At 42.1% G+C, this 25427-nt stretch overlaps 1 protein-coding gene and 1 long non-coding RNA gene across 3 annotated transcripts in view; both read left to right on the top strand.

Moving 5' to 3' along the window:
• HNF4G (hepatocyte nuclear factor 4 gamma) overlaps positions 1 to 25427 on the top strand; it is a 64956-nt gene that overhangs the window by 22734 nt on the left and 16795 nt on the right. The window contains exons 1-4 of one of the 2 annotated variants that reach the window (XM_028736666.2): positions 12933 to 13128; positions 15958 to 16129; positions 20005 to 20099; positions 24425 to 24531. In XM_028736666.2, the coding sequence (XP_028592499.2) occupies positions 13011 to 13128; positions 15958 to 16129; positions 20005 to 20099; positions 24425 to 24531 (492 nt within the window). In that variant the 5' untranslated portion in view covers positions 12933 to 13010. Of the gene's footprint in view, positions 1 to 12932; positions 13129 to 15957; positions 16130 to 20004; positions 20100 to 24424; positions 24532 to 25427 lie in introns of those variants that run through there. The other variant, XM_028736668.2, reaches the window with a different exon arrangement.
• On the top strand, positions 13135 to 15858 carry LOC144328690 (uncharacterized). Its single transcript, XR_013393888.1, has 2 exons — positions 13135 to 13735; positions 13773 to 15858. It is a non-coding gene; the product is annotated as an uncharacterized LOC144328690 (long non-coding RNA).

Here is a 25427-nt window from a genome sequence, read left to right as displayed (position 1 = left end):
TTGGCAAAGGCTCTTATATTTTCAAAGGTAAGAATCAAAGTAAAAAAACACCAACCCTCAAAACCCTGGCATACATGATAGTGAAATCATCAGAGTTTAAGTTCGAAGGAACCCCAAGAGTCACCTATTCCGATGATTTGTGCTAGAGAACTCATACGCCAAAACCGTTTCTTACAGATGCTTGCCTAACACCTGTTTGCAAAAACCCTGGAGATCAGGATTGTACCACCACCCTTAACAACTTAACCCAGCCAATCTGCCAGGTAATATGAGTTTCCTTTGCCTAACATTTAACTGAAAACCTTCCTTGTGGTATCGGAAGTGGCGGAGAGCAGATCTTTACTACCATATATATCTGGCAGCCTGAATGATGGAGTTAGCAATGGAAAGGCTTTTCAGAAGGAATGGAGTATTTAAAGACAAAGAAGAAGTTGGCTTGATGGCTATAGTGTGTAAGGGCCTGCCTGTTGCAATGGCCTTCACAGAACTTGCTTCTCCTTGAACTTGCAGTTGCCCAGTAGGACCATCCTTTTAATGCTTTCTTCTCACTCATACCTTCCTCTCCTTCCTGCATGACGTCCTGCCCCTTGACAGCCCCAGATATGTCTGGGCTGCTCAACTGACCTGGAGTGATTGGGACAGTCTCAACCCAACCTGATCAGGCTCAGAATCTGCTTCACAGCCCTAGGTACAACATATGATAGAGACAGGGACTGGAAATATATTTGTCCATCGCTGAACATCACTGCCAGACTATGCTTTGGGTATAGTATTGTCTTGGTATTTGAAGAGTGACTGGGGTTGCCTGTTCACATGTGTGATGTCACCACACCTTGAGCCCAGCATTGCAGTGTGTGTGTGTGTAGGAGAAATGGTAATGAACTCACATGAGCATAGTTCATGCTGTTAGTCCAATTATTCTCATTTATTCAGTTAGTTTAGGAATAGCCCATATTCTGTGTTGATTGGAATGGGGGACATTTTCCAGCCCAAGGGCTGCATTTGACCCTCAGGCCTGATTTTCCCCATCCCTGATGTAGATGGTCATCCTTTTCAGGTGTTACAGTTGGGAAGGAACAACACATAGAAAAGGGATACAGGCCCTTGCTTTATATACCAGAATATTAGGTTTGCAGATGTCTTTAGCATATGTGATGCCGGGGTGCAAAAAACTGCCCAGCACCTCCAATCTTTTTTTTTGGGGGGGGGCAGCTCATAATTGTTGAGCTTTTTTGGGGGGCACACAACTCTCTGCTGCGAGTGGAGGAAGAAGAGTAATCCCTGCAGAGGCACACAGGAGGGTAGCTGGCCGGCTGCCTCAGTGCCAGCAGACGAAAAGCCTGCAGCGCTCCATCAGGCTCTGCTCTGCTTGGCAGCAGCTGTTGGCTAGCCTGGCTCTTCAATTCCCGGACTCCAAATCTCAGCCTGGCACCCCTGAGAGCCCGGCGCCTGGGTGCCCCGCACCCCTAGGGCCTATGGGTAAACCGGCCCTGTTTGCAGATTTAAAGTGGATAAAGGGCTCTGTTGCCTTAGAGCAACAAGTTGACTTAAAACAACAATAAAACCTTGACTTTTTAGGGTTTGAAAAGTGAAGATGAAATGTACTGAAGATGTGGGAAGATGTGTAAACACCCTAGAAGCAAATCAGGACAAATGCTCAATAAAGACTGGATCAAGTCTAACCTTTGCCTTGTGCAAGCAAATGAGAGTAATGCTCTAAGCAGGTTCTCTGGAAAGCCCTAGAACTCCCTAATAGGGAAACTTTATATAAAGCATAGGACACGACTGTATTCTGAAGCAAGATATCCTCAGTCCCAAATATACCTTCTCTTTGTTGAGCAGAGACCATATTTCATGTTAATTTCAGACATGTACTTTATATGGGTACAGTGCAGGCAACCTAAAACTTTGTTACCAACTCCCTTAATGACAAAAAGGAGACTAATTGTGCAGCCAAGCACATGTATTGAAATTCTTATCTCAGTGATGTGCCAACACACATACCCCTTGGGAAGCATTAAGTAGTTAGTCATGGCTCCTTTGAGCAAGAATCTGCTGTGTCAGTTTAGCTTCTAGTTAAAATGTAAAGCTGTCTTGAGTAGGCTGAAAAATAACAGATCCCACTGTCCCTGATGATTTGCATAGACTATACTAGAGGTACATAATAATTAGTAGGGGTAGAGAAACTTAGATTGGATTTTTGAAACACATTTACCAGCTACTTATTGCAAAAGAATGATTGAATTAGTTTCATTTAATGTGACTAGCTTGATGTTCCTAAGTGAGGTGTGTGAGTCTGTGTCACATAAATAATCCAACGACTGATAGCTCATCACTCCATGACCAGCTTGGTCTAAACATGCAGCAGGATGAGTTGGTAGCGTAGACTATGCCACTTTAGAGTACAGGTAGAGGATAACATTTTTTAATGCCTCACTTCGTTTAAAAACTCAGTTCAAATACAAAACAAGTATAGTAGGTTAAAGGCTAGGATAGAACATAGTCCCTTAAAATACTAATTTGTGGGGGTTAGGATTCTTTTGTGGGGGTCACGTAGGGAAGTGTGCAGGATTAATATATCCCCGCCAGTAATCTGAAGTGGGTCAGTCCACTCTACCATCTCATTCTCACCCCCCCCCCTTTGTTGTAGGGTGGACCAGGGTTTGCCAGCCTGCCTGAAAGCTACTGACCTGTCTGGTTTGTGGGATCCTTACCACCATTACTGAAAGGGTGGCGAGACAAAACCCACTTTTTCTGCCCCTGGCTTGTTTTCCATGAAATAATTGTTATTTGAAATTGCTTTCCTCATGCCTGCAGAAACCCACCAAGCGCAGAAGAGACCCAGTCACCTAACAACTACACGTTGGTAGGAGAAATCCAAGTTGTGGCCCTAAAGTGTTGCTATGCCATGTCACCTTAAAAAATGATCATATGGAAAGGTCTCAATAGACAAACTTTCATTAGAGGAGTACTGAAGAGAAAGCAGATGGAAAACTGGGATTAAAAATTTTGCACCCTCTTCCATTTTCTATTATGTTATCAAGCTCTAGTCTTGGTTTTTAGCATTCTGCCTCCCTTTTCAGGGGCAAAAAACCCCAAGCAAACAGTAATTCTCCAATAAAGAGCCGTTTTATGAATGTGTGTGTTTCTCAAGGTAAATGAGGATAAGATGTGTATAAAACTTATCTAATCATCTACATAAAATGTTTATGATCAAACATGAGCCAAAGTTTTCCATGAAAGATTATTAACGAAGTACTAATTGCCTAACTATTCTTCAACAAGGAGGTTTTTTATCATATAAAAACCAACCACAGCATGACATTTATCTTACATGTGAACTCTCTCCTATTTCCTCCCCTTTTTTCACTCTAGCCTCCCTCAGTTTTTCTGTCTCCTAAATTGGAAAAAGAATAAGTTACTTGACTTAAGCAATATTTAACTAACTGCACTAGTCACATGTCATTTAACTGTAACTCAGCAAATCTCCACCTGATGATTGTGAATCTATACCCTAGAACACTTTGTCTTCTAGAAAATGAAAATATTATCACCATCCTGATTATATAAACACAGCAGAAATCGAAACACAGGTTAACACCCCCCTCCCCATTTCTGTTACTCACATACTGTAACAAGAATGGAGAACCTAGGGTTCTCCAAATGTTAGACTTTGAAGCTCCCATCAATCTGAGCTACCATGGCCAATGGACATGGATGATGGAAGCCACAGGCCAATAACATCTGGAGGGCTGCAAGTTCCCCATCCCTGTTCTATACCACATTAAATACAGAAGCACAATCCCTAGAGGCAGTGTGGTGCAATGGTCTCCTTAGATCAGATCCATTTAAATTAATCAACCTAAGGTAGTCATGTTTAATAACATTCGTGTGCCTATTCTTGAGTGTGGTGCTCTTCCAGTCACCTGTGTGTATAAGCATTCCAGCTTGCCAGACAAAACAATCCTCCTTTCCCCCTACCCCTGAATGCTAATCCAGAGGCTCTCCCAATCCACCCCAGAGCCAATTCTGGGGGTGCAGGGCATGTAGGGAGGGGGGGAGAGGGAGGAAAGACCCATTGTGTAAGTAGAAGTCCTTGCTCAGGGCTTCTGCTGATGAGTCTGGTTAAGTCAATCCTGCCCTTAGGCTGCAGTCCTAACCCCGCTAACCTGAAAGTGGGCCCTGCTGAGTTCAGTAGGACAGACCTCTGAGTAGGCATGTTTAGGATTGCCTGGTCAGACAAATGTTAAAGACTGAACACTTTCAAAGTGATCTCAGTCTCATCCTCACCTATTAAAATTGCTCTTTGTCAATTTATAAATGATCACATTAGTTGACACAGCTATGAGATTATTGTTTGCAGCCCTAATTTACACATCCCCAGGGGATCGCTTGCAGAAACTTTCCTACATTCAAAATATAATTATAAAGCACCAAGAGGACAGTCATATGCACAGCTATCGTTTTAGGGACTGGATGCACTCAGGCAATGCATTTGTTGTTTATAGTCCACACATGTGCCTGGTTTCAAGCTATTCTGGTTCCTATTCATTCACATGGTGGAAAGAAGTAACTACAACCTGAGTGGTCAAAACAATGGGTTTTTTTGGGGGAGATTCTGGCAGAATTCCTTGGAATAAGCCTCATTTGAACTCAATGAACTGAACTCATCTACTGGAATCCCATGTATATCACCTTCTATGATGAAAAAAAGGGGGATATAAATGGAAGAAAGTGAAATTATACACTGAGGAAGATTTTCTGTACAAATAAACTTTAGTTAGTTAGTTAGTTAGTTAGTTAGTTTATTTATTATGCCCTGTCCTTCCCGGTTGCAGCTAACAGCAAATATAAAACATTGATTAAAATGAGACTTAAAAACAGCATAAAATACAATATAAAATGCAGCATCATATCAATAAAATTCAAAAATTCAGGGGTCATTTTGGGAAAAAACCAACAACCCCAGTCAGTAGACATCAAATGATCACCAGGGCTAACTAGTCAAGTTGGTCCTATGAACGCCAGCAAGGAGACCAGGGAAGAATTTAAATGTGGGGTCCCAGAAAGTGTTTCTTCAGAGAAAAGAAAAGGGAAAAGGGAATAGAGGATCAGGCTAATTCAAATTGAAGGCCAGGCGGAATAGCTCTGTCTTACAGGGCCTGCGGAAGAAGATCAAGTCCTGCAGGGCCCTAGTCTCGTGGACAGAGCATTCCACCAGGTCGGAGCCGTCACTGAAAAAGCCCTGGCCCTGGTGGAGGATAGTCTGGCTTGCTTAGGACCCAGGACCTTAAACTATTATTATTCATTGACCTTAGGGTCCTCTGCGGGACATACCAGGAGAGGCGGTCCCGTAAGTACGAGGGTCCTTGGCCTCATAGGGCTTTAAAGGTCAAAACCAGAACCTTAAACCTGACCCTATACTCCACTGGGAGCCAGTGCAGCTGGTAGAGCACTGGGTGAATGGTAAGGACACTGTGAGGAGTCTTGCTGCAGCATTCTGCACCCGCTGGAGTTTCTGGGACAGTTTCAAGGGCAGCCCCGTGTAGAGCGAGTTACAGTAGCCAGGCCAGGAGGTGACCATCGCATGGATCACTATGGCCAGGTTGGGGCGGGAAAGGTCAGGGACCGACTGCTTGATACGGTGGAGATGGAAAAATATTTCAGGTGGTCAGTAGTCTAATGATGCGTGCTAGCAAGTTGCCACAATTCTGCTGGGAATCTTTTGTTCCCAGCAGTGCTCCTGGGAACCAGCATAGTCACATGCTGACTATTTGAAGTTGTGGAAGTGTGAGAACAAGATGCTGGAGGAGGAGGAGAAGAGGGAAGATGTTAGGGACTGGGCAGAGAAGAGTGGTGGAGACCGCCTCCCCATTCTGGCCCTTCCAGGGAGGAGGAAGAGGAAAACAGTATAGATTTACAACAGGGGTTTGAGGGAGGTAACAGCTCAGAGGCAGATGGGGAAAAGCTGGGAAATCATGGAAGAGCTGGAACAACACCCAGTTGACATGTTGTCATTAGAAAGCATTCCAGACCCTCCATCTCCCAGAACCTGGCGAGCCTGAGAAGTAGGAGAGCAAAGAGCTCGAAGACAGAGGGCACGTAGCAGCACCTGTAGAAGTGATGAAGTGGGAGAGATGGGTGTGTGTGGAGATTCACTTGGGACAACACCATTATCCAAGAGGCTGGGTTCTATAGCCTCTCTGTGTAAGGACTGAAATAAAAAAGGACCGTAAGAAGCTTTTCTTTGTCTTTATACTTTCCTGGGCTACCAGCCGGAAGCCGCTGACAGCATCCTGACAGAATTGTATTTAAGGGAAAGACAAATATTCTGAAAATTCACGCATCCACTGAAGATCAAGCCAATGTTCGGGGAATGCTTTTGCCCCACCTCATTGAAATTTAAGGAAATCATTGGGTTGATTACATCTTCCCAGTGCTAGTCTTCAATATAACATGGACTACCAGTGATGCAGATGGCGCTGCGGTCTAAACCACAGAGCCTAGGGCTTGCCGATCAGAAGGCCAGTGGTTCGAATCCCCACGACAGGGTGAGCTCCCGTTGCTCGGTCCCAGCTCTTGCCAACCTAGCAGTTCGAAAACACGTAAAAGTGCAAGTAGATAAATAGGTACCGCTCCGGCAGGAAGGTAAACAGCATTTCTGTGCACTGCTCTGGTTCGCCAGAAGTGGCTTAGTCATGCTGGCCACATGACCCGGAAGCTGTACGCCGGCTCCCTTGGCCAGTAAAGCGAGATGAACGCCGCAACCCCAGAGTCGTTTGAAACTGGACCTAATGGTCAGGGGTCCCTTTACCTTTTACCAGTGATGAGAGAGTTAACTATTGGTGATTGATAGAGCATTGGTGAGGATTTGGCAGTCCCAGAACAGTGACGTGAAAGAAATGTCTCATAAGTATGGTGGATATTTAAGGAAGAGAGAGTTTGATAGCTGTTTCAGCGTGCAAACCTGAGAACTCACAGTGGCTGTTTGAATTGGGTTTTCAGGAAGCTTTTTATAACCTTGATTTTTATTAGCGTGTTTTCTATTTTATATCCTGCTTTGAATGATCGAACTCTAATAGAAAACAGGACAATTAGCATGCCAAGGGAGCCTTGCAGATAGCACAGGAATGCTTTCTGATAGCATTCTTATCAGCTGGTAATGAGTGCAGAATCTTTTAAAAGTACAGTACAATAACTTGAACTGCCATCCTTCCTCTAAGGGTGAGACTATGAGTAATAAGAAAGACAAGGCTGTTGACAGAAGTGGTGGCTCCATCTTGCACTTCTCTCTCTGTGTCTAGGGTAGTACCTTTTAAATCCTCTTATCATTAAGCTGTGCCCTCTTCTATTCGCCCTCTTGTGTCCTATCTGCATGATGCACCACTATGTGAGGCCCCTCTGGTTTTGTAGAAGAGCGGGCCTCAGGGATGAGCAACTTGTGACCCTACAAGTGTTGGACTACCATCCCCAACATCCTTGATCATGGGCCACGCCGGCTGAGGCTGAGGCTGATGGAAGTTGGAGCCTGACAAGATTCGAAGGAGCACAGATTTCCCATTCCTTGGTGTAGATGACAAATGCGCATGCATATATATATAATTAAAAGGTCTTTTATTTAAAGAGTGAATGACTAAAGGGCCTGTTTTAAAGCACCATGGAGGTTACACTTAGTTCAGATATTAAAATTAAATAGAAACCCTGCCCCCAGAACATGAATGCAATAAATATCACACAATTCTCTCCAAGCTAAATTAAAGTAATTGGTGGGAGCGGGGGCGGAAGGTCATGGATTTAAATCAGTGGTGTCCAAACTTTTTTCAAAAAGGGCCAGATTTGATGAAGTGAAGGGCCGTGGGGGCCAACCAAAGGGCCAACCAAAGTTGTGGATTTTAGGATTTTTACCCCAAAGTTGTTGAGCTTTTCTTAGGATTGAAGTTGTTGAGCTTCTTTTGGGATTGAAGTTGTTGAGGTTTTTTTAGGATTTTACCCCAGGAAATAAACTGCCACAGGGGCCAGATTAAACTGAGCGGTGAGCCAGATTAGGCCCCCGAAATGGAATTTGGACATGCCTGATTTAAATTGAAAACCAGAGCCAAGATGTCCAGTTCAAGCGATGGCCTACAAGCAGCTCTATGTATAGGTAATTTTTTCAGAAGCCCCAAAGACTTCCTCTTTCTTCCACCAAAAGGAAACCAGGGAGCCAGGCCAGTGTTTAGATCTTCCCCACAAATGCCTAAAATGCCCCTGCCTGCTCCTTGTATCCCCCTCTCCTTTGCAGAAAGTGCACAACCAAACTAAGTCAACGCAGGAGGCTCCTTCAGCAGGGGCTCTGAAAGGGGACAGGGAGTCAGGGAAACAACTGCATACTTTTGAAATCAACTTTGAGGCTGATGCTGCTACTAGAGTGTTAAGAGAATGAGAGAAATTCTAGGCCAAGTGATTTTGCTGAATTAGTTACTTCCTATAACACCTCTCTCTCTCTCTCTCTCTCTCTCTCTCTCTCTCTCTCTCTCTCTCTCTCTCTCTCTCTCTCTCTGACTTTATGTTTAGTTTAGACCTGACTTTTAATTATAGCACCTGGAGCTGATCTTTTAAATTAAAAATCCAGATTTATAGAAAAATCAATGGCAATTGTAAAAAAAAGGAAAACTTCTCAAAGCTTACTTTATCTCTTCTGCTGCTGTTCCCAGGAGGAGCTTTGAATTGAATGCAGCTTTCATATTGAATCCTGAGGGATCCTAGACCACTTGGCAAGGAACTCAAGAAAAGTTTTGTTCAGCTGCTATAAGCCTTTCAAGTGAAGATTTGCTTTCGTAGTTTATTTCGAGGAAATCTTAAAAATGCTGTTTGAAAAAGCAATTAATAAAGTTTTGAGAAGGATACTGGGGAGAGAAAACCTACACAAAACCGCACATACGCAATGCACACAGAAAATAGTATTAGGACAACATTCTTAATCCTGACACTTCTTGGCATGAAACATTTTAATGCTTGAGATTGTAATCCTGACAGCTTGGTAAAAGTCCCAGAAATCATAATAGTTTCTTCTCTTCTGCTTCATGGTGCGCCAAGAACATTTGCAGTTATATTGATCACTGCGTGAAAGTCTTTAAAGTGGAAAGTGGGGGGAAGGCATGATGTGGCATCTCCTTTTCTGATATTTGGTTTAGAACAAGATGTTTTATTTAGAAACAAATGTTGCTGCTGTATGAAAACCACATTTGAAGGCTTCTTAAATAAAACTCTAACCTTTCCTAGCCGTACCCAGAGATGGGACCTTCTGTAGGCTAAGGAAATGCTCTACCACTGAGCTAAATCCCGTTCTGTACACACTTCAGTCCTTCCATATCTGTTTTGAGATTTGACAACCAGAATCACAAACACACTCCATCTGTAAGTTTAAAAATGCTCAGGCCTGTGGGATTCTAACAAATGCCTGAAGGCCAGATATACATTACATTATTGCAAACTACACACGAGCAAGAACACTAGTATTCAGGGCTTGTAATTTGCCCATAACCTAATTATTAAGCAGATTTCCAATTTTTTAAAAACTGAAATATATATATACCTGTAAATAAAATAGGAATGAGTGGAGAAAGATTGGGACATGGGAATGTGTTGCATCTGCTGAACACGGGCTCAGGTCCCCATAGCTGTTACGGTCAAATGGGATCTCAGAGCCGTAGAAAGAACTTTTATGAGTCTCCTGAGGGAGTAAGACAGAAATGGCGCTTTCCCCCTCCACCGCCTCCTGGGTTCCAGGCAAGAGGAGATAAGTACTATAAGCTACTCAGAAGAAAAGAGTCTAATTGGCTATTGATTCCATGGATTTAAAGTTAGATGGAACATGGCTTGAGATATTTATTTTTAGAAGTACTTCAAATGGTTTTCCATTCCTTGCCATACAGTTTCCTGCTGATAGTTCAGGAGTGACGGTTTGCCTGCTCTAGTATGAATGTTTTCTGGGGTTCACAAGTTGGGCTGGCATTTCTTGCCAAGCCCAAAAACTGTGGTAACCTACCCCAGCCTATTCGGTTGCTGGTTTGGCCAAGCAGACTCCACCATCCCCTTTTCCTGCAGTAGCAGCAGCTATGGAAATCCCTTCTCATGTGGGAACGAGATGTGTAGAAGTTGTGTGGGTACCAAGGTGAGTGCCTCAATCAAGTGGCAGCCAAGGACATAGGCTGCTTCTCTTTCCTATGACAGAGGGAGCCTGAGGGCTTTCCCCACTTGATGGCCATAGAGCTAAGGAGCTCATGCTCCGAAGCAGGAAAGTGTGGAGACTTGGCAACCAAACCACTCCCAGCTAACCTTGAAGCTAGCAAATGGGTGGAGGACCACCCATCCACGCTCCCACAGCTTCAGAGCTCCAAAGAGTGGTCAGCATATTACATTTGTCAGACTGCAGCAGGTTGCCCACCACAGCAAGCATGGCAAGTGAAAATGTGGAAGCCCGAATGTAGTATTTGTGGAATTGCAGGACGGCTACTTTGTGCTTCATCAACAACTTCAATTATCTGAGACTCTTTCCCCCATTTGAGCAAGGTTCAGAACACCATGTTAACTATTAATGGGATGCAACAAGTCACCGTTTTACAGCTCTTTCAGGGGAGTGTATCATACAAAGAGTACATTGCCAAGTAATGAATTACTTTGATTGGTGTGTGTGTGTGTGTGTGTGTGTGTGTGGTAGCTTGTCAGCAAATGTTCAGAGAACACAAAGTAGTAACACTGAACAGAGGATCTAAGAAAATATTCGTTCTGCATCAGCTAGTGCATTTCTGTGGAATGGGCGCACTTGCAACACAGAAGTGGATTGACTGCTTTCATGGGGGCTGCTAAGAATGTATTTGTGTCTCTCTAGTGAGTAAAGTGTAAATATGTAGGGTGCAGGACCAAACTATGAACTTGCAATTATTAGCACAATCATCATCATTATTATTTCCTTATTTATCAATGTAATAGAATTTATATACCTCATGAGTGCAGGAAAAACCTCAAAGTGGTTTACAAAAACCTTCCCCTGAACAGAATCTCTAGGAATAATTGAGGGCTAAGTTGGTAAATTCCAACACACAAACATGCCACATATATTTAACTCATTCACTTATTTTTTGTGGTAAGTTGTGTGTGTGGTGGAGACTAGTTATGCAGAGAGTACATGCTTTAGATGCTGTTCACAAGTTAAAGAGGCTTGCTGCCATCGCTTGTTATGTTTGCAACCTATACACTGTGAAATATTGTGAACTACCTTTATAGCTACAGTTCTAAAATTTCAAAGCAAGATACACCAAATGATTCCCCCCCCATGAGGAAATCATCTTATTTTTCACATTAAGAGAAATACGTATAAACCAAGCTAATGAAAATAAAATTAACATTTCCATCCAGGTGGGTAAGTACCAGTTCTTTTCCGACTAGGATAAATTATCTAGAGAAATTCTGTCTTTACAATATATGTTCCTGTTTTCATTTTACATTTTAGCTTGCATTTTAGTAAGTATTTGCTATGAGGGGAAAAACTGTTTCAAAATCATGACAATATCCTATTCAAAGCCACTCTTGTCAGATATATCTTCAATCTCAGTTGCAGGATTACTTCTGACACATGCCAGTCAAGCCAGAAAGAGCAACATCCACTTTCTTCCTTGACATTTCACATGCTTACAGGTGTAAAGTGCATTGCCTTCATAGTAGCTTTATTTGAATAATTATTTTAAATACATATCTCTGAAAGAGAAAATAGTCTATAAGTACAGAAACATTTAACAGTCTGTGTTGTGACGCAATAATAAAATATTTTAAAGATCAGACTATAAATAACATATAGTGTGTGTGTGTGTGTTTGTGTAAAGGTATTATTATGTTGGCAGTTTTATTCTCAGTCTATTTCCTAATGATTCCTAGCATGGAATTTACCTTTTTTCACAACTGCAGTTCACTGGCTTGGCATCTCCATCAAGCCATCCAGTACAATCCCATGGCCCCATTCTGAGTCAGCCACCCTCTGTTCAGACCCCATATGTGAAATTAAGATCCGGTCCCCCCAGTTTTATATCTCTTGCTTGCCAATTTCCACCTCAGTTAGAGGAAGGCCCATATCTCAGTGGTACAGTATTTCCAATCTGGCATTTTCAGCTAGTTCTGGGGGACACAACTATCTAAAACTTTGCAAAGCCATTGCCAGGTCTGTCACGGTGCTGATAAGCTATATGGGCCCGTGGTCTGATTCATTATGAGGTAGTGACCCATGTTGCACTCTCTGGAACTAACTTTACCATACAATATTCACTAACCTCTTTCTTGCCTTGCTACGCAAGGAGGACTGTAATCATCACAGCTGCATAATTAGAAAAAGTCTTTCCGCCTCTGCAGTATTGTACTTATTTATGTTTACCTTTATATCTTGCCTTACTTCCAAGGAACTGAAGCTGGCACACACAGTTCTTCCCTGTCCCCATTTTCTCATTACAACAAGGCTGTGAGGTATCTTAGGCTGAGAGATGAAGACTGGCCCATGGGTCACCCAGTGAGCTTCTTGGCTGCGTAGGAATTTGAACCCTGGCCCCACAGGGCCTTGTCCAACGCTGACACCACACTGGCTCTCATCTTATGGAGTTTCTATTAATTTAAGTCCTATAATTTGTGTGCTGTAAGAGACAATCTGTTGTCAGGCAACAACAAAAAAGAGGGGGACAGTTTTGTTTTGTTTTTAAAGAAAAACTGGAAGCATTTTAGTCAAGCCAGTTGGAACTCTCATTTAAAGGCTCCCATGAAATGTCCCAATATTATCACAAGAAATAGCTAATTGTGTCCCATAAAAAAGGGAATGATACAAGGCGTAGCATGGCACACTTAGCTGGTTTTATGACTCCTCCCATTGCAACACATAAGTGATATAGTAAAGAGTTAGCACTTGGATTATCAATTACTGATTGCCAGAAAAACAGAGTGGTTCACATCTTCTTTCCTGGAGAAGTAGTCACTTTCAAGGTTTATGTTCAATGATGAGGATCTCTGAGTCCGTCCTGGACATGGAAATGGCAAATTATACAGAAGTCTTAGATCCCAGTTATACTAGTCTGGAGTTTGAAACAATGCAAGTCTTGTATAATGGCAGTGGTGAGTTTATATCTTCTCAGAGATGAAAACCTGAGTGTTTGAGTGTGCAAGAAAGAAAAAGAAATGAACATTATAAAAGGGTTTTACTCTTAATTGTGTAGCTGAGGTTTGCTTTTGAAAATTGCATCTCTCTGTGTCTCTCTCCACTTCATCTCAAAATGCATGTTAATAACATTATACCATCTTTATGGTACAGAAAATAAAATGGCAGTTCTGCATAATAAAGTAACTGAACAGGATTGTCATCGGTCAGTTAATCAAACAAAGAAAAATGTTCTTTCAAGCAGAGGATGTTCTTTCTGTGTTTATTTTATTTACTGTAAGATGCATGACTAACTATCTTTGGCAGTTTGGGAATGAGAAATATTTTTGTACATGATATTTTAAAATGACAGTTAAGATACAAATGTCCAGAGGGAAAAATAATGGGTCGCACAGAAAAAGTATATTGATGTCTATTTGCAGCTGATAAGTTTAATATATGGTAATATTTCCAGAGCGTTGATATGCAAACTGGACTGAGTTGTTAATCACAACAACTCTCTCCAAGCTAATGGTTAGCTGGGACAACTTTTAGCTATTTGGTTAAAGTCACTTTTTAACTTTGGTTGGGTAGAAATTGCCGACACAAAGAGTGCAATAAGAACTCGTGAATGGGATATGAAGCAAATACTATTTAACTTTTCATATAAAAGCAGATTAACGTGTTTGGACATAATGGTTAAATCTTTTTGACCACGTTCCTTGTAAATAAATGTTCATCCTTTATACCTTGTATCAAGACACTTAAGACTTAAATAGTGCTAATTACATTTAAAACTATATTCACACAGAGTTGATCTCTTGGTATGTACTGGTATTTATCAAGGTGAAAGGAACAAAACCATTTAATGAAAGAGAAATCTCCCCATGCTTTTGAGAGTGAACAATCGCTTTGCTTTATTTAATATGTTAGCTTTTGCATTGGAATACATGTAATATACATTGATGCTGTGCTTTAATAACAGAATAGGCGGAAGTGGAGCAATACTGGAAGCAAGAAATTTTGGGGAAATACCAGTCAACTGCCAATTTAAGTTTGATTATTTGTTTTCATAATTTTGATTTCTGATGAGATATATAAAATTTTCATGTAACTATTAATTTAAGGTTACCAGATTTTTTTCAATGAATCTGGGGACACTTTTCAACTTCAATGGATTTTGTATGGGGACTGATTTGTAAATCTTGGGGACTGTCCCCGGGAAACGAGGACGTCTGGTAACCATATATTAATTGTGGGTAGAATTCTTTAGCCGTTGCAACCAGTAAGACTTCCTACATTCATCAAATGGTGAGATTTCATTGAACATAGCTTCTGATACCCCATTAACCTCGGCAAGCTTCCTACTTCCTGTCCTTTAAAAAATATTCACAACAACATTATTCTCACAACCCAACATGCTTCCACTGAATTCTTTGAACAAAACCACAGCTGAATCACTTACAATTATGTCAGTGTCTTAATGTAGTGAAATTGTTTCGTAAACATTTTTCTGGTTGCAGAATATAAGAATGCTTTCCAATCGCAGAATTCCAGCAAGGTTTCCAACCCAGTATGTTCCATGCAGTAAAAACATCTAACACCCAGCAGCTGAAATCGGCCCATCTGGTTGCTCCTTAACTGGATTAAGACTGCATACTTCCACCAAAGAAACAATGGGTCCTGTCACTTTAACCAGTGGCAGTCACCTGCCTCAGAAGGTTGAATCGAAACACAAATCCTAAACAGTGGTGACAGATGCTGTCTAAGCTGATCAAACCTTTTTATCAACAAGATCCTTGGCTTTGGGGGGAAAGCCCAAAAGCTTCACTATACAGTGGTACCTCGGGTTACATACGCTTCAGGTTACATACGCTTCAGGTTACAGACTCCGCTAACCCAGAAATATTACCTCGGGTTAAGAACTTTGCTTCAGGATGAGAACAGAAATTGTGCTCCGGTGGCGCAGCAGCAGCAGGAGGCCCCATTAGTTAACGTGGTGATTCAGGTTAAGAACAGTTTCAGGTTAAGAACAGACCTCCAGAACGAATTAAATATTTAACCCGAGGTACCACTGTATAGCTTGATGCTAAAGCTATAAGTTTACATGCAGATGGTCCTAGTCTCACTCTACAGCATCTCTTGAGTAGGGCTGGGCATGTCCCCTATCTGAAACCATTGGCTTCTGCTCCCAGTAGGCGAGGGTGATTTGCCCAGTAATGTAGGAAGTGAGCATAGATGGTACTGAGCTTAATAAACCAATGGCTGGACGACATATCATACAGCTTCCCCAGTTTCTGTTTGTGCGGATGGAGGCCCCTGGATATTACAGCTTTCTTACAGGGAGTCAACCATGTTGCTGGCCACTGTCAAGTCATCTGAAGATTAATGCACAGTTAATGCATACCAGCCTCCGAGAAAATGTTGCCTTATGGCATTGTCCCTCAATTATTTAAACTAACAAAGATATTTAAGTAGTTAGCTACACATGCAGAGCTGGGCAATTGTGTCAGCACTCCCAACTTCTATTGCAAGCCGTGGAGTTTAAACCAAAAGCATTCATTGTCATGAGCATCATAAGTTCTGACAAGTGGGCACAATAGGTTTGAAGGCATTCATTAGAATAACAATCAGGGGTAATTAGGCATGTTGTGTTTTCTTCAGTCCTGGGATGGTGAATGCTAATTAAAAGAGAAGGCCAGTAAGCCCCCCCCCCCCCCAGTATGGTGTAACTTAGCCACATTGTTGTATTCCTCCCCTTCAAGGCTCTACACCGAACTGTACATCTTGTTCTTCCCTTTCCTCAGACAGTTGCTCAGCAGAGCCGCTCGGCATGAACACTGCAGACAGTGGAATTGGCGGCCTTTGTGCAATATGTGGAGACAGAGCAACAGGCAAGCACTATGGCGCCTCCAGTTGCGATGGGTGCAAGGGGTTCTTCCGACGCAGCATACGAAAGAATCATGTTTACACCTGCAGGTAGGAGAAATAACCCCATCTCAGAGGTACATCATGCAGTATTTATTTATTTATTTATTTGAACCTTTACTATCCCACTCTTTATAAAACCAGGAGGAGTTCCAGAATCCAATATACAGTGGTACCTCGGGTTACAGACCCTTCAGGTTACAGACGCTTTAGGCTACAGACTCTGCTAACCCAGAAATAGTACCTCGGGTTAAGAACTTTGCTTCAGGATGAGAACAGAAATTGTGCGGCGGCAATGGGAGGCCCCATTAGCTAAAGTGGTACCTCAGGTTAAGAACAGTTTCAGGTTAAGAACTGACCTCTGGAACAAATTAAGTTCTTAACCCGAGGTACCACTGTATTGAGATGACAGATGTCATATTTAATGGGAAGGGATCATGCCTTCAAAAGATGCGGCTGCAGGCAGTGCGCAAGAGACCCCAGAGAGCCATTGCCAGTCAGAAGGAACAGTACTGAACTAGATGGGCAAATGGTCTGGCCATGGTATTGGGTACATCCCGATGTTCCCTTACCACGACACAATTCCAAGACTAAGGGCCACTGTCACAGCTTACACAGCCCCCTCCACATTGGGGGAGCTGAAGGTCTGCATCAGGGTTCCCACTCTCAAGTGAAAAAAAGGGAAGGTCAGGTTTCTTACTTGTGCAGTTTCTCATTGCAGAAGTTCAGACCCTGACACATGGAGTGGTGATGTGGTGAGGGCTGGGGCCAGGAAGTGGTGGAGTGGTGATGTGGTGAGGGCTGGGGCCAGGAAGTGCACCTCCTCTTTTGGCAGGTGTGTTCTTCAACATGCTGTTGACTCCATAATAGTGCCTTAGTGGTAGATGTATATTGGACCGTCCACTCACCATTCTGCTTTTTAGGTTGTCCTGTGATGCTATCCAAATGTCATCACAGTATTGCCATCCTGTGCTATGGCTTAACAAAAGCATGCCAGAAAACTGGGGTTTTTGTGGCATGAAAAGTTACAGGGTTTCAGTGGGAAGTTACGGGACATGCACTGATTGGAAATTAAGTGGCATAACTACCCTGAAACTTTTGCAGGCACAAACACTCATAAAAATGGGATCATGTACTGTATAACCGCCCCAATACCACCCCGAGCGCATGAGTGCATGATAAAAAGGACATCTGCAGTTACAGGAGGTTTAAAGCTTGTTCAGATGAAAATATGTCTTTGAAAAGCAAAGCCGAATGGGCAGTAGCAGATTTCATTAGCAAACAGCTCCACAGGATTGAACCCATTAAAGGTTTTACATTATAGGGGGTTGCTGTCTGCGAAATCATCTGTAGGTACTAAACTTTTGCCGATTGGGAACAGCCAAAGCAAGTGCAATCACATGATTTTCTTAACTGGGATGAGGGCTTGTACAGGAACAGATCTGGATCCAAAAATCTAGAACTGAAGGTAGACAACGGTCTACCCCTGCAGGCAACTCTTCAGTCTGATTCCAGTCCTGGCAAGACTTGAGCCCCCTGGGTGTTCAGCTGCCCACTGCCACTTCTTAAGAGCAAGATTCTGCTATGGGTCCTTTTAATCGTGCCTCTTGTCTCTTAATCTTTGCAATGCTCCGCTGTTTGAATGCAGAAGAGTTTCCTTGCAGAGTGGTACTTGGCACATTAAAGATGAAACTGTTTTCCTCAGCAGTCGTTTGCAATCCTGGACCAAACTATTTTCATTTGCAAATGGCAACAAAGGTAGATTTTGATCGTCAGATATGGCTTCACAAGCAATGCTGTCTTGTGAGGTTCCTTCCTATCCTTGGCTCTGTTTTGTCCCTCTATCTCTGTTCATTCCCCCCTCAAGTCTGACTAGATCTGTGCTACGAGGTGCCCTCTGGCATTTCCTTTTATCCCCTTCTCGTTTCTCAGGAAGGCTGCCTAGGACTGTTGCCGAGGTTAAAAGGTACTCTCCCTCCTGCTTTTACCATCACTTGACTTATCGAGATCTTCAGTTATCTTGAGACTTTCAGATACAAAGACAACCTCAGCATTTATCACTGTGTACATGATTTCAGCCCTTACACCTGGAAAATAAAGCAATTTAACTTGCCTGATTGCATCAGTCCATTTTAAGTGCAGCAGCTCTAGTTAATTGTACCACCACAGCCAAAATGATGGTCTAACCCAGACAAACAGCCAAAAACTATTTCTCTGCTGGGGCATCCTCCTGCCTTGCCCCATAATTACTTGAAAACCCTGCATTCTCCCTCCCTATACTTTAAAGTAGACAGACAAATGTGTTATAGGGTGTCCCATCGCTTCAGGGGAAGAAAACCTTCCTAGGTGTGTCAGTGCATCTCAGACGGGGATATCACCTCGTTTTGACATGGGTATCACTTTGCAGAGTTTGGGTTTGTTTTTAAATTTGGTTAAGGCCCTCTTTCCTATGGAGGACAGTGGACCCATGGGAAAAGTCAATCAGTGGTGGGTAGAGCCAGAGACCATCCAGATACACTACTATGATACTATTTTAATCAGTCAGTTCTTTCCCCATAGGATTCTGGGATCTGTAGTTTGAAGGGTGCCAAGAGCTGTTAGGAGACCCCTATTCTCCTCACAGATCTATAATTCTTAGAGTGGTTCAACAAACAATCCTTCTTTACAGGGAACTCTGACAATTGTAGGTCTGTCAGGGGAATAGCCATCCCCTAGCATCTCAGCACCCCTAACGCACTACAGCTCCCATAATTCTTTGAGAGAAGCCATGACCATTTAATATTGTATCATAGCACTTTCAGTGTATGGTGAATGTGGCCAGAGTCAATAGCAGGGTTAGAATTGCCTTATTGCATGGTGTCCCACCCCATTCTTTCTCTTCTTCTCTACCTCTTCTCACTCACACAGACACACAAGTGCACATACACTCACACATGAAGCAGAAGCAGTTCTCAGAGGGGCAGCCTGGATAGCAAGAGTGAGAACACAATGTCTGAAGAGCTGAGTGATTGTTCGTGAAATTTGGCCTAGGGCGACATATGGCCATTGGGCTGCACTCAGTTATAAAAATTAGCTTGGTAAAATAGAACCAGTGTGGTGCAGTGGTTAGAGTGCCAGAATAGGACTTGGGAGACCAGGGTTCAAATCTTCGCTCAGCCATGAAGGCTGAGTAACCTTGGGCCAGTCACCATCTCTTAGCCTAAGCTAATACATTATAAACGTATAAGTACATTGGGATAGCTGAGTTGGTAAGAACATGAGACTCTTAATTTTAGGGTTGTGGGTTTGAACCCCACATTGGATGAAAGATTCCTGCATTGCAAGGGGTTGGACTAGATGACTCTCACGGTCATTTCCAACCCTCTGATTCTATGATTTCATCAGTATCAAAGGCTATAGCCAGGCTCATTCCAGTAGCTTCCATGAACAAAGGCAGTCTACCTTTGAATTCCAGATGCCATGGACAAGCAAGAGCAAAAAGCTGTTTCCTGCAAGCCTTGCCTGAATGCTTTCTACAATATCTGGGGCCCCCTTGGAAATCATGTGCCAGAGCAGACAAATCTTTGTTCTGATCTTACAGTGCTTTTCTTTCATTTCCTATTCCTGACCATTTGCCCCAGCAGGTTTGGATCAAGCTGTAAGAAAATTCATCCTAAACATTCACGAGACTGGGAGCAAAATTTATATGCCTTGCGTTCACAAGATGATGAATAACCTAATGGGATTTTACTTGCCCATCACAAGGAATTATTCCGTAGAAGAATGGCAAAGAGAAATGTTTCAAGGCTGATTAAAGAAAAAATACCACTGAAGGTTGATAGTTGGAGACATTGTTTTGACAGTGCCCATTAATTGTTTCAGCCGTGCTAATCAGGACCCTCCTTTACTTGCACTCTAATATATTTACCCTCGATTCTGTCCAACAGATTTAGCCGGCAATGTACTGTTGATAAGGACAAGAGAAATCAATGCAGATACTGTCGTTTAAGAAAGTGTTTTCGCGCTGGGATGAAGAAGGAAGGTAACTTTTTTTTAACCTCCTGTTCAGAGGAAAACACTTCATATCAATTAGCAGGAAACAAAATCTATAAGCAAATACCTAATGAATATATATTGGTTGTGCCTACAAAAGAAGGAGATTTTTATAGCAGTCGAAATATGTCTCCAATAAGAAGTCAACTTGCTATGTAATTTTTGGTTAATGCTAAGATTTGACACATGGGTCATTTGAAAACAAAGCAAAGCATGATTTCCTCTAGTTTTGCATGCTACGAGATATTCTTTGTTTTAGTTGAACTTGATAAAAAAAAATTACTCTTCTCAAGCCATTGTGGCCTCATGGACAAAGTGGTGGATTTAGGCAGGTAAGATCTGAGCTCACACTGGCTCAGCTGTAGTTTGGTGACCTTACATACACTCTTGTCCTCAGATCTTCACCTGTAAAATTGTAATAGGAATAGGAAACATTGGTTTGTTGTGAGGCCTCTCATATTATTAATACTATTCCCAGTTTATTGCAAACTACCTTGTGGATCCTGTTCTTTAGAAATGGGTCAGGGAAAAAAGAACCATTGACATAGAACCATTGATGGTTCTATACAGACCTCATTTCTATGCAGAAGGATGTTTAAAAGCAGACTCACGAGTTCTCCTATATTTTAGCATGTCTGGAAGTAGGCATAGATATACTATGGAATTCACCCTAGAAGTAGTGGTGGCTGCTGGATGACTTTAAAAGATTCGACAAATTCACGGAAGATAAGAATGTTGATGGATACTAGCCACCATGGCTGCACTTTGCCTTCATGGTCAGAAGCAGTATTCTTCTAAATTCCAGTTGCAGGAAACTGCAGGAGGGGAAATTGCTGTTGTGCTCAAGTCCTGCTTGCTGGCTTCCAATGGACATCTAGTTGACCACTGCGAAAACAGGACGCTGGAGTCAGTGGACCACTTGCTTGGTCCAGCAGGGCTATTCCTTTGTTCTTATGTTTCCTGCATGGTGGGAGCTTTAAGATAAAAAATGAATTTTAAAAAAGTGGGGTTCAACATTCCATACTCTGCTGTTCCACAGAGGATGCTTTTCATTTCATTTTTTCTTCTTAAAAAATTGTTTTTGGGATGGAGACACGTGACTCCCAGTGTCCACTGCTCTTTGTCTACAAGGGCAGCTTTTAGCCCTCAGCATGTGTTGAATTCAATATCATTTTGGCCAGACTGAAGGAGCTTCGTTGGAAGGCAGCTTATATATTCACACTGAACAAACAGACAAATCCCATCTGTTCTGAATTCCAGGTGAAAACATTGTATGGTGGTTGATTTTTAAGTCAAAAGGAGGTGGTAATGCTGAAAATCTCACGGGATGAGGGAGAATAATGCCAAGCTTGATTCTCCTTTGCAACTGACGTATTCAAAGTAGAAGTTAAATTTCAGCAATGTTGTTTTGTTTTGCCCTCTGTGGGTGTGTGACAGACAGACAGAAATTGCTTAGTGCTTCCTTGGAAAAGACCCTTCTCTTGCTGTAGAAGACTTACACGCAGCTATACTTGTAATTTCAGAAAGGTACTCCCCAAAATTCTCAAGTGCATCCCTTTGAAAACAGAAAAATTACATATTAAATCACATCAATAAGATTTGCTTAGCATCAAATAACTGCAATTTAAGCTAAGGCTGCACTTCTGTACTCACCTACTTGAGAGTAAGCCCCATTGAGCAGCCAGGGCAATCCAGAGCCTAATGGGCAGAGGTGGAGAGCGATGGAGCTATAGAACCACTTCCATATCTGCAGACTTGTTTCTCATGTCAGCCAAGGCACAAGGTTGGGAGCAGACATTTGGACCAAGATTGGGCTTGCTGCCGTCAAGGAGCAGGAACAGCTCAGGGTCCTGTGGCTCCCAGACCAGCTCTTTCCACTTTCCACAAGCTATCAGTAAGGACTGACACTGGTTCAATTCTTTGGGTGGAGGGACACTAATACAACCCCATGTCCAGCACAAAAGTGGTTTGGGTTGCACACTTGGCACCATAAAACCTCAGTCATAGTATTTGCTTACTAGTTTTATCACTGTTCTTTTAATGTATATATGACCTTGTAAAATCCAAGACTTTTTAAGTTTGTAGAAAGTCTTGCATATATTTGACAGGGCTTTCCTCTTCTCCCACCATTGCAGCTCTCAAATGAAAGTTAGTTTCAACCTCTCCCAGCTTATAAAGGATCACAAGCAAGAGTTTAGGAACAAAATTATCTGGGCACTAGGAGCTGTGCCAGTATTCCTCCATTATTGCCGTGTTCTTCCTTGAGTCCTCCAGGCTAAGGAATACCATTTCATTCTGTTTTCACCATAGGCTTATCACATTTTTTTAAAACAAAAACAACAACAACAAATAGGCTTTTCAAACTGACTAGTAACAAACTTTGAAGTTGAATTGTGTGCAGGCAAAACATTTATTTCTGAAAAACTTCTCATTCTTTTTTTGAAAAATGGTTTGTAATGCATTCCCACCATTTATTCAGGGTGATCAAAGTAGTTAGATGCCAGTCCTCTGGTATAATTTTATATTTAAAGCATAACTACATTTTGTTGTTGAGGTGCTGAGTTAAGAAATGAAAAAAAGATAGCTTTTCTCCAGTTAAAAAAGACTGGAGCATCATTCTTGATTCACGTCTACGTGACCATTTATCACTTAGTGTTTATCACTGTACGACATTTCTTATTATGACCTTAATAAAAGGCCCATCATGAATGTCCTTGGCTAAGAATCTAGTGCCCCTTCACTATAAAGCGTGTTCATTCTTCATATAAACTGCAGAACACTATATAGTGCACTGAGCACATTTTTATTGAAGCATTGGTGCTGCCTTCTCAACTTCTCTGATGCAGATTGCTTCCTTAAAAATAACAAACGGATCATTGGAAATACAACTGATGCTTTTACAAAAGGTTATGAGGTTCTGTGTGGAATGGAGAAATATGTTGATCACAACTCTGTTTTTCTCTCCTTGATATGACCTTGGATATAAAATAGGTTCAGCAAAGCTGATGGGTAGCCTTATTTATCTCTTTCATTTTTGCATTAAAAGGGACACCTTGTTCCCACACAAGCTTTGTGTTGCACCATGCCATTCTCTTTCGAAAGGCTAGTATGAGATTATTGTTGCTCCATACTATCTGCTCCAAACCCTAATACTAGCATCTCTCGATGCTACATCCTTAAAAATGAACTCTGGCTGGAAGACAGTTGTTTTGAAAGCTGAAAGTGGTTTTAGAGAAGTTTCACATTAGGGATGGAGTTGTGTTATTTTTTAATCCACTTTTTAAAGCAAACCTCCCTAAGTCACTAGTCCCGAAGTTCTATGCAGATTGAAACATAGCTATCAGTGTGATTGCTTACCCTCCCCCAAAAATCCATCAGCTCCTGCAGCAGTTGAAAAGCTTTGTAAAGAAAAAAGAATGGCGGGGCAAGGAAGGAAAGGTTCAGACCTATCTCTAAAAGTTAGGAGACTTTTTTGACTTCAAAATTTCTAAAGTTGAAATGGTGTTCTTTGTAAACAGAAATTATTTTAGGACTGTTTCTTATAATGCTTATATAAAATGTTATAAAAATGTTTGCCATTGCTCTTCCATGAATTTCTGCAATAATGTCATGATCAACTTTGGACATCTATGGTTCATACAGTTTCTTAATAACACTTTGACTGCACACACATCATAACGAGGTAGGGCTTTTGGCTTATTCTACAATGTTTCTCAAACTTGGGTCTCTAGCTGCTGTTGAACTACAACTCCCATTATCCTTTGCTAGCAGGTCAGGAATTATGGGAGTTGCAGTCCAGCAACAGCTGGAGATCCAAATTTGAGAAACACTGTAACATGTCACAAACAAACAAACAAACAAACAAACAAAATGTCTGACTGCTCTAGCATTGCCCCTCCCCTGGCATGAGCAAGATAGACAAATCACAAACCTTTGACTTCCCATTACATCTGGATCAAGGAACATGATTTGTCTATCACTAAGAAGCCACAATTGCTAGCCAGCCTCAAGCCATGGTTTATTGTTGCTTTGCTGCTTTTTTTAACTGGCTTATGTTGGCTTGCAGATTGTATTAGGGAGAAGCAAACCACAATCCTGCATTTGTACATAATGGCAAACCAAGGCTTCTAGGTTTCTTCATCCTACTCTTGCCAGGGCAGGAAAAAAGCAGGAGCGATTAGATAGCACCCTGCTCATTCCTGGTAAACCATGATAAGCTGGAAACTCTGGCTTATAGTAAACGCTACCTTTGAAAAGCTGTTCAGTAGCATGGCCTGCATGCAAACCAATGTGCAATTTTGTTTCCTTTCCCAGCTGTGCAAAATGAACGGGACAGGATAAGTACAAGACGAAGTGCATCTGATGGCAGCAACATTCCTTCTATTAATATGTTGGCCCAGGCTGAGTTGCTTTCTCACCAGGTACAGCAATCCACCATCATGGCGTATAGAATCCCCATGACCTTTAAAATATTCTCTGTTTTATACATGCACCTATCCTTTTGCATTTGCAATACAGAAATGAGATGGGAAGATTCTCTCTGGAAAATTATAATCTGATTCAGCTTCTTTTGCAATAAGCTTTATACATCTTTCACTTTCAAAATACTTAGCTGCCTGATTCGGGTAGAGCCATTAGCCCTGTTGGGTGTGATTTGTAAGTTATCTGAAGAAATGTTTCACTGACCACTTGGAATACTCCTGTTGAAGTTAGTGAAATATCAGGGGCTGAATGCCTAATTCTAAAGGTCTACTTTTTTCTGTAACAGTGAAAACAGAGCTTGGTTTGTGGGGTGCTAAGGGAAAGAGGTATAGTGTTGGTTTTTGACACTCAGTAGGAATATTCTTATGGCCAACGTTATTTTTGTGATTAAGTTGTTTTAAACTGTTTTTAATGTAGTGTTTTAAAAGGGACGCGGGTGGCGCTGTGGGTTAAACCACAGAGCCTAGAACTTGCCGATCGGAAGGTCAGTGGTTCGAATCCCCGTGACGGGGTGAGCTCCCATTGCTCAGTCCCTGCTCCTGCCAACCTAGCAGTTCGAAAGCACATCAAAGTGCAAGTAGATAAATAGGTACTGCTTCACTGGGAAGGTAAACGGTGTTTCCGTGCGCTGCTCTGGTTCGCCAGAAGCGGCTTAGTCATGCTGGCCACATGCTGTACGCTGGCTCCCTCGGCCAATAAAGCAAGATGAGCACCGCAACCCCAGAGTTGGTCATGACTGGACCTAATGGTCAGGGGTCCCTTTACCTTTAATGTAGTTTTTTAATTGTTGTAACCTGCCCTGTGACCTTACGGTGAAGAGTGAGTAAACAACAAC

The sequence above is a fragment of the Podarcis muralis genome, chromosome 8, assembly GCF_964188315.1.
Source record: "Podarcis muralis chromosome 8, rPodMur119.hap1.1, whole genome shotgun sequence".
Taxonomy (NCBI): Eukaryota; Metazoa; Chordata; class Lepidosauria; order Squamata; family Lacertidae; genus Podarcis; species Podarcis muralis.
This window is presented reverse-complemented; position numbering and strand designations above follow the sequence as displayed.